At 41.5% G+C, this 12,744-nt stretch overlaps 1 protein-coding gene across 4 annotated transcripts in view; it reads right to left on the bottom strand.

The window, feature by feature from the left end:
- ATL3 (atlastin GTPase 3) overlaps nt 1-12,744 on the bottom strand; it is a 48,668-nt gene that overhangs the window by 16,459 nt on the left and 19,465 nt on the right. For 2 of the 4 annotated variants that reach the window (XM_009246215.3, XM_002821612.5), the window contains exons 5-8: nt 12,306-12,356; nt 5,964-6,020; nt 3,547-3,639; nt 2,732-2,870 (exon numbers count right to left, since the gene is read on the bottom strand). In XM_009246215.3, coding sequence (XP_009244490.2) covers nt 2,732-2,870; nt 3,547-3,639; nt 5,964-6,020; nt 12,306-12,356 — 340 coding nt within the window. The remainder of the gene's footprint in view (nt 1-2,731; nt 2,871-3,546; nt 3,640-5,963; nt 6,021-12,305; nt 12,357-12,744) is intronic. The other 2 variants (XM_063728101.1, XM_024255363.3) reach the window with 1 other exon arrangement.

Raw genomic sequence — 12,744 nt, 5'->3', positions numbered from 1 at the left:
TTTTTGAGACAGGGTTTTGCTCTTGTAGCCCAGGCTGGAGTGCAATGGCACAATCTCGGCTCACTGCAACCTCTGCCTCCCAGATTCAGGCGATTCTCCTGCCTCAGCCTCCCAAGTAGCTGGGATTACAGGGGCCTGCCACCATGCCTGGCTAATTGTTGTTTTAGCAGAGACAAGGTTTCACCATGTTGGCCAGGCTGGTCTCAAACTCCTGACCTCAGGTGATTCGTCCGCCTTGGCCTCCCAAAGTGCTGGGATTACAAGCGTGAGCCACTGCACCCAGCCAGTATACATATTTTTATCCACATATTTAAATAGTTCCTTAAGATAAACTCCTAGAAGTGGGACAGTGGATCAAAGGACATGAACATTCTGAATTATGATGCTGCCACATTACAATCCATAAAGATGATCATTTATTACCAATGCTTTTGTACTTTCCTGATTATTGTGATGCTGCACATATTTTCATTAATATATAATGACCATTTGTATTTCTTCTTTTTGGACTTGCTTTTTCATGTAAGAAAGATTTAAGACTTACAAGTACATTTTATAGCTCTATCTTGATGAGGAAACCAAATAGTACATAATTATGAGACTAAAGAGTGCTTATACAGAATTTGTTCCCTATTTTATAAACGTAATATATATATGAAACTTGACACACTTAATATTTAGTGATTAAACCATTCATAATCTACATATATGTATAGTGAGTTGAACAGCATTCCCCTCCCCAACAAAATGCATGTCCACCTGGAACTTCAGAAAATCTTATTTGGAAACAGTCTTGCAAATGTAATTAGCTGAAAGGAGGTCATACTGGATTAAGGTGGGCCCTAAATCCAAAGACTGGTGTGCTCACAGGAAAAAGACAGAACACACAAAGAAGGCGGTCATGTGACAACAAAGAACCTGGAGGCAACTAAAGGTACAAGTCAAAGAATGCCAAGGACTGCTGGCAACTTCCAGAAGCTAGGAGAGAGTGTGGGACAGGTTCTCCTTCAGAGTCTCCGGGCGGAACCAACCATCATTTTGGACTTCTGGCTCCCTGACTTGTGAGGGAATAAATTTCTGTTGTCTTAAGCCACCTAGTTTGTGGTAATTGGTTAAAGGCAGCCACAGGAAATTAATACAACCAAAAGTGACACAAAATTTCAAAAGCCAGGGTTACTGAACTTTAAAAAACTCTGCCTACTCCCTGAATGATAAAAATGAAAATGAACTTTAAAGCAATGCATTGGAATATTAAAACTGAAACTATGGAAGAATGCCATTTGTGTGTGTTTATACTGGATAATCACTAGGAGTCACTCTAATTCACCCTCTCCTAACACCTCCATTTAAGAATTCCACTGGACACATTCCCTATCAGTGATGAACAAATCTGAGTTCAGGTTGGTAAAAGTACAACCAATAATGGAGCATTATAATCCTAAACAATGTATTACCTAGAGACATACACATACACACTTAACTTTCTCTCCCTACTCAGCTCTGAAAACTCCCTTGAAACTGCTTTTCAGGTGAAAGGTTCTAGGTCCACTGCTTGCCAAGCAGATTTCTCTCCCTAAGCAATAATCTTAGATTTTTCAATTGCCATGAAACAGGCCAGGGAAGTCTCCTCCTCAGGAAAGCTGCCAACCACGTAAAAATATCAGAGAAGTGACAAATAAAAGGTAAAGTCTCTTTAACTCAGTTTCTTTGCAATATTAAGACCAGCTGGAATGAAAATCTTGAGTTGAACATTCATTTTCTTGGATCAACTAAATCAAATAGGTTGAAAATGATGCATTTTATATTTAATATGAGGCTATGAAAACCATTCACTTCAAAACCTTTTAGTAGTAACTAAACAGTACATATCCTCTAAATGATTTCCTCCATGTAACAGAAGAACCCCTATTTTAGCCCACTATGGGTCTGGAGCAACAAGAACTTGGATGTAGATCTATGCCTCACCACTTACTTACTAGCTGAGCACTTTGAGCAAGTTACTTAACTTTCCTCCTTTTCCTTAACTATTTTTGCCATTTTCCTCACATATAAGATAAAGGAAATGACATCAACGTCATTGGAATTACTGGGAGCATAAATATCAAAGTACCTAGCATAGTGTTGCAAACATTACCAGGAATCTGAGAGACTCGGATAAGCTTATTAACAAGTGCTCAGTTTAACACATGTATAAATTAAGGGCTAGCCATTTAATGACTCAAGGCCTTAATGAAAAAGGAACAAAAATAAGATAATGGAGCCCAAGAGTCCCAACTACGATTCCTCTCACCTACCATTTAGTTAGCACTTCCTGATATTAGCACATGACCCAGCGTCAGGTTTTGCTATAATCACAAATAAGATGAAAATAATAGCTCTGCCATGCATCATGCTGCCTTCCCTTAGGAAGTTAATTTTACTTAATATTAGCTGACTAACGTTTAGTCTTCTTTTATTTAGCATTTATATCTCTTGTAAACCAAGAACCATAATAAGTCTCTTAGAAAGACTACTAATGGATATGAACACCACTATTTCAGGTGGAGAAGTCAAGGTAAACTAATTCTGATGGTCTCAGTAAGTCAGGAGCAAAATCTGAACTAGACTTTAAATACTACTCTTTCTAAGAGAGCACACCATTTTTCTTAAGCATTCACTTGATTTGTAAGTGATTCATTATTTTTAATTCCAAAGATCGAATCACATGTTTAAAATAACACCTGGAACACACCTTTTAACTTCCCATCAAAGTCAGGGCTTGTGGCCACCTGGAGTCCTGGATGTGGTAAGAGAAAGCAGGTGACATCGGAGAAACATGAGTGAATGTGATTTCGAACATTCTGAATTTCTTCATGTTGATGTTCCTTCACCTGCCAATGAAGACCAACAATTTACCAACCAAAAGTCCTTTGGTTTTCTTCACTAGGGACAACTAGTATAAGGACAAAGGAAAGAAGACTCCTCAATTCTGATGGATCATAGTGGCCAAATGAGAAAACTCAGAACCCTAAGAAGCAATAAACACACAAATCTGATTATCCATGGCTTGACTCCTACAGCTAACAAACAGGTGCATAAGAGTTTCTTTAAAATGAGTATTACACAAGAGATGGTTTGTGGGGATGAAGGAGGATCTAACCAATTAGTAGTGACAGACAAAGGATTCCTGTGTTTTGGTTTGGGGGAACAGGTTAGGCCTGTTTATATCTATCCCAAAATAAGTAAAAATTTTGAATAAGAATAACATAACTAAAATTCTGAGTGTGACTTCTAAAGACACATATAGAACTTGGTTTAAAATGGAAAATGGAAATTATAATCAAAGCTTGGGCACTGGCCCAGAGTTTTCTTGTACAGTTCCTGTGTACTGTATATACAGGTTCTTTAATCTTATCAGGAATAAATATTAGTTTGCGTTGAGATTCATATATAGTTAAAGTATTCAATATCATTTTCAATAATTGCTTTAAACACAATAGCCAAAGGCAAATGAGAAAGCTATCACTACTTTGAGATAATTCATCAGAAGATTATAGTCCCACTTACCTGTAAACGCTTATCCAAAAATGCCATTCCTCCTTGGAGTCCATAGCTATATTCATAAGGGAAACTCCAATCTCTAACCAAAAACATCAGTGTCTGTTTAAGAAAAGAGCAGAACATATTTATGTTCATTATGCTTGAACATGCATAAACACATTTTCAAGAGAACAACTGCAATACATCTTTGCATAATGCCAGCTTCTACAAAGGGGGTAAAGATATGTACTGAAGGATTTACTTTTTTTTTTTTTTTTTTTAAAGAGATTGGGCCTTGCTCCGTCACTAAGGCTAGAGTGCAGTGGCATGATCATAGCTCATTGTAGTCTAGAATTCCTGGGCTCAAGTGATTCTTTCACCTCAGCCTCCCAAGTAGCTGGGACTACAAGCACATGCCACTACTCCTGGCTTATTTTTTAATATTTTTGTATAGACAAGGTCTTGCTCTGTTGCCCAGGCTGGTCTTGAACTCCAGGCCTCAAGCAATCCTGTGGCCTTGGCCTCCCAAAGTGCTGGGATTACAGGTGTGAGCCACCGCACTCGGCCAGATTTATCTATTCTGTAATGTCTTAGAAGTTTTACAAACACTGGAAGGACATGTTTAAGCCAAATATGAGGTCAATATATCCTATCTGCTATTTTTGTTCCCACAGGTTAGTAGGAACAGAAGGAAGACATTAATGAGAAAATGGTAAATTTGGGACTCTGCCTTAAGGAAATCTATGGGGAATATAGTAAAGGACTATATTCCCCATAGATTTCCTTAAGGCAGAGTCCCAAATTTACCATTTATAGTAAAGGACTATATTCCCCATAGAACAGAAAAGAGAAAACCACATGGTACCAGCTAATCATAAAATCAGATCTGTGGCCGGGCACAGTGGTTCACGCCTGTATCCCAGCTACTTGGGAGGCTGAGGCAGGAGAATCACTTGAACCCAGGAGGCGGAGGTTGCAGTGAGGCGAGATCATGCCACTGCACTTCAGCCTGGGTGACAGAGCGAGACTCTGTCTCCAAAAAAAAAAAAAATCAGATCTGCTTTCAGCATTAGAAAGGAAGGCCAGCCACAGTGGCTCATGCCTATAATCCCTTTACTCTGGGAGGCTGAAGCAGGTGGGTCACCTCAGCTCAGGAGTTTGAGACCAGCCTGGTCAACATGACGAAACCCTATCTCTACAAAAAATACAAAAAATTAGCCGGGCACCTGTAATCCCAGCTACTCAGGAGGGTGAGGAAGGAGAATTGCCTGAACCTGGGAGGCAGAGGTTGCAGTAAGCCAAGATCATGCTACTGCACTCCAGCCTGGGCAAAATTTTAGAAAGAAACTCCATCTCAAAAAAAAAAATAAATAAATTAGAAAAGAAAAGAAATAAGGTTTACACACTGAAGGCACCTCTAATCCCACTGACTGAGGCTGCTGTGCTTCCTCATTCTCAATAAACACTGAACTAAGGCAGAGGTCAGCAAAGACTTTTCGCAGAGAGAGCGAGCGAGCGAGTAAGCGTGTGTGTGTGTGTGTGTTGAGATGGTCTTGCTTTGTTACCCAGGCTGGAGTGCAGTGGCACAATCATGCCTCACTGCAGCCTTGACCTCCTAGGCTTAAGTGATCCTCCTACCTCAACCCTACCGAGTAGCTGGGACTACAGGCGTGCACAACCTTTTTATTTTTTTTTGTTTTTTGTTTTTTTCTTTTTTTTGAGACAAAGTCTTGCTCTGTCGCCCAGGCTGGAGTATAGTGGCATGACCTCGGCTCACTGTAACCTTCACCTACCAGACTCAAGCGACTCTCCTGCCTTAGCCTCCTGAGTAGCTAAGATTACAGGCACCCACCACCACGCCCAGCTAATTTTTGTATTTTTAGTAGAGACAGGTTCCATGTTGGCCAAGCTGGTCTCGAATTCTTGACCTCAGGTGATCTGCCTGCCTTGGCCTCCCAAAGTGCTGGGATTACAGGCATGAGCCACTGCACCTGCCCCAATTTTTTTAAGAGGCGTCTTGCTATGTTGCCCAGGCTGGTCTCAAACTCCTGGGCTCTAGCAATTCTTCCACCTGGGCCTCCCCAAAGTGCTGGGATTACAGGCATAAGCCACCACACCCAACCCACAGTTTACTTTTTAAGCGATTACTCAACTCTGCCGTTGTAGCAGGAAAGCAGTCACAGACAGTACAAAGACAAATCAGCATGGCTGTGTTCCACTAAAATTTTACCTACAGACACTGACATTTGAATTTCAGGTAGTTTACATGTCATAAAATAGTACTGCTCATTTTTTTTCAACTATTTAAAAATGTAAAAACCATTCTTAGCTCACAAGTCATATAAAAACAGGTGGCAAGCTAGATTTGGCCTATGAGCTGTAGTTTGCCGATCTGTGAAAACAAAAACAAAGATATGAATTATATTTAAAATAAATATTCTAACCTGGAAAGGCTTTTGGAAAATTTCATCCATTGCCAGACGACCGTATTCTGTGAAGAGCTTTAAAAAGGAAGCATTATGGTTTGTAAAGCAAAATTATTTAAAATAGTTCTATGGCTTTTTTAGCAAAGTATTCATTATATTTATATTGATACCAGAGTTCTACAGTTTCAAAAGCCCACAGGAGTCATGAACCTTAAAATCATCTTGGTTATTCCCTGCTCACATCCCACATCCCAATTCAACAAATCCAGAATCCAGCCACTCACTATTTCCATGTGGCTTGGAATACTGCAATAGCCTCCTAACTGCCTCAGCCCACGCCTCCCTATGGGCTATTCTCAATACAGCAGCCACATTGACTCTGTTATAATATGGTTAGTTAGATCATATCATGGCTTTGCTCAAAATCCTGCAACCTCATTCAGTATTAAAGCCAGTCCTTACAGCGTGATGTAGCCACACTGGCCCTCCTTCCTATTCTTCAAATACACGGGACACACTGCTGCCTTAGGACGTTCGTACTGGCTCCTCCCACTAACTATAAGTTCTCCCAAATAGCCTCATGATCCGCTCCCTCACTTCTTAAGGTCTTTCAAGTAGCTCCTTCTCAGTGAAGACTTCCATGGCCATCTACCGAAAAAGATTACAAGTTTGCCAATAATATTTCCTACTTCGTGTCTTTAAAAAAATTTTTTTTTTTTTTTTTTTTGAGACAGAGTCGTGCTCTTGTTGCCCAGGCTGGAGTGTAATGGCGCATGGCTCACCGCAACCTCCACCTCCCGGGTTCAAGGGATTCTCCTGCCTCAGCCTCCCGAGTAGCTGGGATTACAGGCATGTGCCACCACACCTGGCTAATTTTGTATTTTTAGTAGAGACGGGGTTTTGCCATGTTGGTCAGGCTGGTCTTGAACTCCTGACCCCAGGTGATCCACCTGCCTCGGCCTTCCAAAGTGCTGGGATTACAGGCGTGAGCCACCACACCGAGCCTTAAAAATTTTTTTCTTAACATTTATCATTATCTAATACACTATACCTCTTCTTGTCTTGATTTGCATCTGTCTTTATACTAGCATTTAAACTCTATGAGGGCAGGAATATTTGTCTGTTTTGTGCACTACTGGATTTCCAGCAGCAAGAAAAGTATCAGGCCCATAATATTTATGCCATTCAAATGACTGAATTCTTTAAGGTTAAGGTTTACATGTATATTTACCTCTATTTCTTCAGGAAGCCTCACTAAAAGCATAACAAAACAAAGTTTAAAAATAAATAAATAAACAGGACAAAGCAGCCAGCAGAAAAGACCCGTCAAAAACATTCTGGATGGAAAATAGACAAATGAGAACTGTCTCAAGTTTTGGCTTTCTCTGTTCTGCTAAGAAATCTGGAAGAGACAGGGGCCAACAAGGAAGAAGCAAATTATCTCAGTAGAATCCCTGAAATGCTCAGAAATTATAAGCATACAGTTACCTTACAGGAGGAGGTGTAGGAGTGCAGCTGACAACTAGGAAATATGTGAGTCTTAGGAGAAAGTACCTACACTTCCAGGTACCCCTCTCTAACCCCCCGTATTTTTCCTGCCTCCATAGAAGATGGGAAGTGTACTATCTGGAGAAGATAAATCCAAAAAAAAATCTAGACTTAGATACCAAACTCAGCTGAGGTTAGGATTAAGTCTCCTACCTTCAAACAGGTACTTAAATCAAAGTCCACATAGTGAGCAGTGGGACTCCTTAGCCCTCTCACCCTACTGGTTGCCACAGCAAGCTTCTACCCACCAAGGCAGGAATTTAACGAAATTTTTTCCAGGGAAACTAACAACCCAAGAATAAGTATCTGCAAAACAATAGACATTTAGGAGTTGGCAACAAAATAGCTAGATAACCTTGCCAAACCACCTACCTCATTGTGATCCAAACCAGTACACAAGGCCTATCCTCTTATCAAAGCTCCCAGTTGGATTGTTAGTGGCTCTCTCTTAAATAGGTTGTCAAGGCCCACCAGCTAGACATTTGAGAAAAGCCTCTTAGCAGGGCTGGCCGCTGTAATCCCAGCACTTTGGGAGGTCAAGGCAGGCAGATCACTTGAGGTCAGGAGTTCGAGACCAGCCTGGCCAACATGGCAAAACCCTGTCTCTACTAAAAATACAAAAATTAGCTGGGCATGGTGGCACATGCCTGTAATCCCAGCTTCTCAGGAGGCTGAGGCAGGAGAATCGCTTGAGCCCAGGAGATGGAGGTTGCAGTGAGCCGAGATCGCACCACTGCACTCCAGCCTAGGCAGCAGAGTGAGACTCTCTCTAAAAAAAAAAGCAAAAAAACAAAAAGGCCAGGCACGGTGGCTCACACCTGTAATCCTGGCACTTTGGAAGGCTGAGGCAGGCAGATCATTTCAGGTTAGGAGTTCGAGGTCAGTCTGACCAACACAGTGAAACCCTGTATCTACTGAAAGTACAAAAAAATTAGCCGGGTGTGGTGGCACGCACCTGCAGTCCCAGCTACTCGGGAGGCTAAGGCAGCAGAATCACTTGAACTTGGGAGGCGGAGGTTGCAGTGAGTGAGCCAAGATCGTGCCACTGCACTCCAGCCTGGGCAACTGAGGGAGACTCCATCTCAAAAAAAAAAAAAAAAGTACTAAAAATCCAGGTTAGGTGGGAAACTTATTTGGAAGAAAAACCTGCCTTCAACTGACATGAAGCTTTTTATAGGCTTATTTACGCCATTTTATTGGTCATATATTTCACTGAAGAAATATTAATGTGTTTAATCAGAAGGCTCTGAATGAACATCAACACCCAGCTAATTTTTGTATTTTTAGTAGAGACGGGGTTTCACCATGTTTGCCAGGCTGGTCTCGAACTCCTGACCTCACCCGCCTCAGCCTCCCAAAGTGCTGGGATTACAGGCATGAGCCACCACACCCAGCTGTGATTTCTTTTTTTACATCAAAATATTTAATCTGCCTCTGCCCGGCCGCCACCCCGTCTGGGAGGAAGTGAGGAGCGCCTCTGCCCGGCTGCTCCGTCTGGGAAGTGGGGAGTGCCTCTACCTGGCCGCCCCGTCTGGGAAGTGAGGAGCGCCTCTGCCCGGCCGCCCCGTCTGGGAGGTGAGGAGCACCTCTGCCCGGCCGCCCCGTCTGGGAGGTGAGGAGCGCCTCTGCCCGGCCGCCCCATCTGGGAAGTGAGGAGCGCCTCTGCCCAGCCGCCCTGTCTGGGAGGTGAGGAGTGCCTCTGCCTGGCTGCCACCCCGTCTGAGAGGAAGTGAGGAGCGCCTCTGTCCGGCCGCCCCGTCTGGGAGGTGAGGAGCGCCTCTGTCCGGCCGCCCCGTCTGGGAGGTGAGGAGCGCCTCTGCCCGGCCGCCCTGTCTGGGAGGTGTACCCAACAGCTCCAAAGAGACAGCGACCATCGAGAACGGGCCATGAGGACAACGGCGGTTTTGTTGAAAAGAAAAGGGGGAAATGTGGGGAAAAGAAAGAGAGATCAGATTGTTACTGTGTCTGTGTAGAAAGAAGTAGGCATAGGAGACTCCATTTTGTTCTGTACTAGGAGAAATTCTTCTGCCTTGGGATGCTGTTGATCTATGGCCTTTCTCCCAGCCCCCTGCTCTCTGAAACATGTGCTGTGTCAACTCAGGGTTAAATGGATTAAGGGCGGTGCAAGATTGCTTTGTTAAACAGATGCTTGAAGGCAGCATGCTCTTTAAGAGTCATCACCACTCCCTAATCTCAAGTACCCAGGGACACAAACACTGCAGAAGGCTGCAGGGACCTCTGCCTAGGAAAACTAGAGACCTTTGTTCATGTGTTTATCTGCTGACCTTCTCTCCACTATTATCCTATGACCCTGCCATATCCCCCTCTCCGAGAAACACCCAAGAATGATCAATAAATACTTAATAAAAAAAAAATTTAATCTGGTCTATCTGGAATTTTTGTATATAGTACAAAGTAGAAATATACATATATATATATATATATATATATTTTTTAAGACAGAGTCTCACTCTGTGGCCCAGACTGGAGTGCAGTGGTGTGCTCTCAGCTCACTTCAACCTTTGCCTCCCAGGTTCAAGTGATTCTCAGGCCAAGCAGCTGAGATTACAGGCATGTGCCACCACACCCAGCTAATTTTTTTTTTTTTTTTTTTTTTTTGTACTTTTAGTAGAGATGGGGTTTCACCATGTTGGCCAGACTGGTCTCGAACACCCAAACACAGGTGATCAGCCTGCCTCAGCATTCCAAAGAGGAACATAATTTCTAATTTATCTAAATACATAGCCAACTGTCCTAACACCATTTATTGATTGATCTATGCTTTATGGTATATGTGTATATATTCTTAAGTAGAATAAAATATATGAAAATGTAGTATATCATAAGTACACTGCATTGATCTATTTTTTCCTGAACCAATGCCATGTTCTTGTAATTACAGATTTATAATATGTACTAAGTCAATTATCTCATATTTCCCCTGTAATTTTCTTGGCTGTTTTACAATTTAACTTTCCAAATGAATTTCACAATTCTGTCAAGTTCCCAAAATAATGCCTTTATGATTTTGTTTAGTGGGGAAGAACTGACAACTTTATAATTCTCAGTCTAAATGAGATAATGTTTATAACACACTGCAGTATCTAGTACAGAGTAAGCAATAAATACATGTTGGCTATTATCATCCCCATATAGAAGAAACAAGGCATATTTCTGCATGTTAAATCTTTTATATGCCTCATACAATTCTGAAGTGCTCCATACAGATCTTTTTTAAATTTATTCTGTTTTCAATATTTTGTTGCTATAGTCAATTTTTTTCCATTACATTTTTAAACTGGCTATTGTCAGTAGAGAGGAAAACCTAATGATTTTGTATCTGTATTTTGTAATGGAGACCTTAATTATTTTTTAAGTTCCAAATAATTTTCTAGTTGATTCTTACGGATTTCCAGGCACATAAACATATTATTTTCTCCTCTGTAATATTTATATTTTACAGTTGCTGAGTCTACCAACAGCCTTGTCATGTGAGACAAGATGAATTACATAACTGCATCATAATCTACTTACTACCTCTTATGTGTTGAATTGTGTCCCGAAGAAAAATATGCTAAAGTCCTCGCACCTGGTACCTGTGAATGTGACCTTACATATATCTATAGCACTTGGCCCTCTACCTCACACAAGGTAAGCATTCGAAAAATGGTTGAAAGGAAGGAGCTTAGAAAGGAATAAATTTCAGGTGAAATGGTGACCAACTCAAGTTCTGATGGAAGTTTTACAGAGCAACAGTTCTCAACCATTAAGCCATGGCACCGGTATAGAACTACCAACTATGAAGTACAGACAATTGCCATAAGCAACATTAAGGACTGAGGTTTAGGAGGAATTTTCCTTGTTTTTTTAAATAAACATAAAATAGAACTAATTCAAGGTAATCCCTATAATAATGACACCCTTACTCACTCACATTCTGATGTTTTCTTGAATGTCAGTGGGAGAAGTAGCATTAGAACAACATACCAGAATTGCATCCAACCCTGGAATACTCACAAAAGAGCATTTTGTGGGAAAAACAGATAAGAACTGCTGCTATAAAAAAGAAAAGAAAAAGGCCGGGCGCGGTGGCTCATGCCTGTAATCCCAGCACTTTGGGAGGCCGAGGTGGGCGGATCACGAGGTCAACAATTTGAGACCAGCCCGACTGACATGGTGAAACCCCGTCTCTATTAAAAATACAAAAAGTAGCCGGGCATGGTGGCGCACACCTGTAATCCCAGCTTGCAGCGAGCCAAGACTGCACCATTGCACTCCAGCCTGGGGACAAGAGCAAAAACTATTCTGAACATGGCAGCCAGAATGATCCCTTTACAACATGTCAGATAACATCATTGCTGACGACCCTCCCATGGCTCCCACCTTCGCCAGAGGAAATGACCCAGCATGAATGGGACCTCACTGCCTCTCTGACTTCATCACTTAGCCCCTTCCTGTCACACTCTCCAATCCTACCCACTGGCCTCCCTGCCATTCCTTGATCTTGCCAAGCACACTCCCCTCAGGGTCTGTCTTCCAGCAGCTGCTCCCTCCTGTAACAGTTTTCCGCCCAAATGTATCTGAAGGACTCACTTGCCCACTTTCTTTCATTCTCTGCTCAAATCATTAAGGCCTTCCCCGACCGCTCCTGCTCCACCCCACCAATGGATACACATAGTATAGAATTACTATGAACCAAAAACCTTCCTCTACATTTCAATCTTTTGCTAAAAACTACTCAGTTGTAAAATTTTTCTTAATCTTAAAACTTTTAAATAATATGATGTTAAAATTGTTATGAGAAATATATACCTGCAGCTGTTGAAGATCATCTTCTTGAATGTTCTGGGATAAATTATAAATCTAGAAAACAAAAATCCAGATTGATACTACTCTGGCTTACTTCAAACAAATCCCAAATAAGCCTAAAGGGCTCTGTCAGCCCTTAGCTTTGACAGAAGCTTTGAACAATTAAAGACTTGCATATAAGAACATGAGGCCTGTTCAAACAGTAATATGATCTGTCTTTTGGAAAACTATGCACATAAGGTTGAAATCAAAAATTCTTCCTTTACAGTTTAAAACACAGTTTTCCTAAGTTCTTATCAAATCTATATTTTCTATATGATGTAACTGATATAAATTTCCATTTTTTGGACTTTTCTTGGAACATACTATATATAATTATGACCAAAGAGGAAAAATTATTTGGCTCCTTCTCAAACTTTTAAGAGTTTAACTGCATCTACAG

This window comes from Pongo abelii, chromosome 9 (assembly GCF_028885655.2).
Source record: "Pongo abelii isolate AG06213 chromosome 9, NHGRI_mPonAbe1-v2.0_pri, whole genome shotgun sequence".
Classification (NCBI taxonomy): Eukaryota; Metazoa; Chordata; class Mammalia; order Primates; family Hominidae; genus Pongo; species Pongo abelii.
Note: the sequence above shows the minus strand (reverse complement) of the source record. Positions and strands in the feature narration are given on the sequence as shown.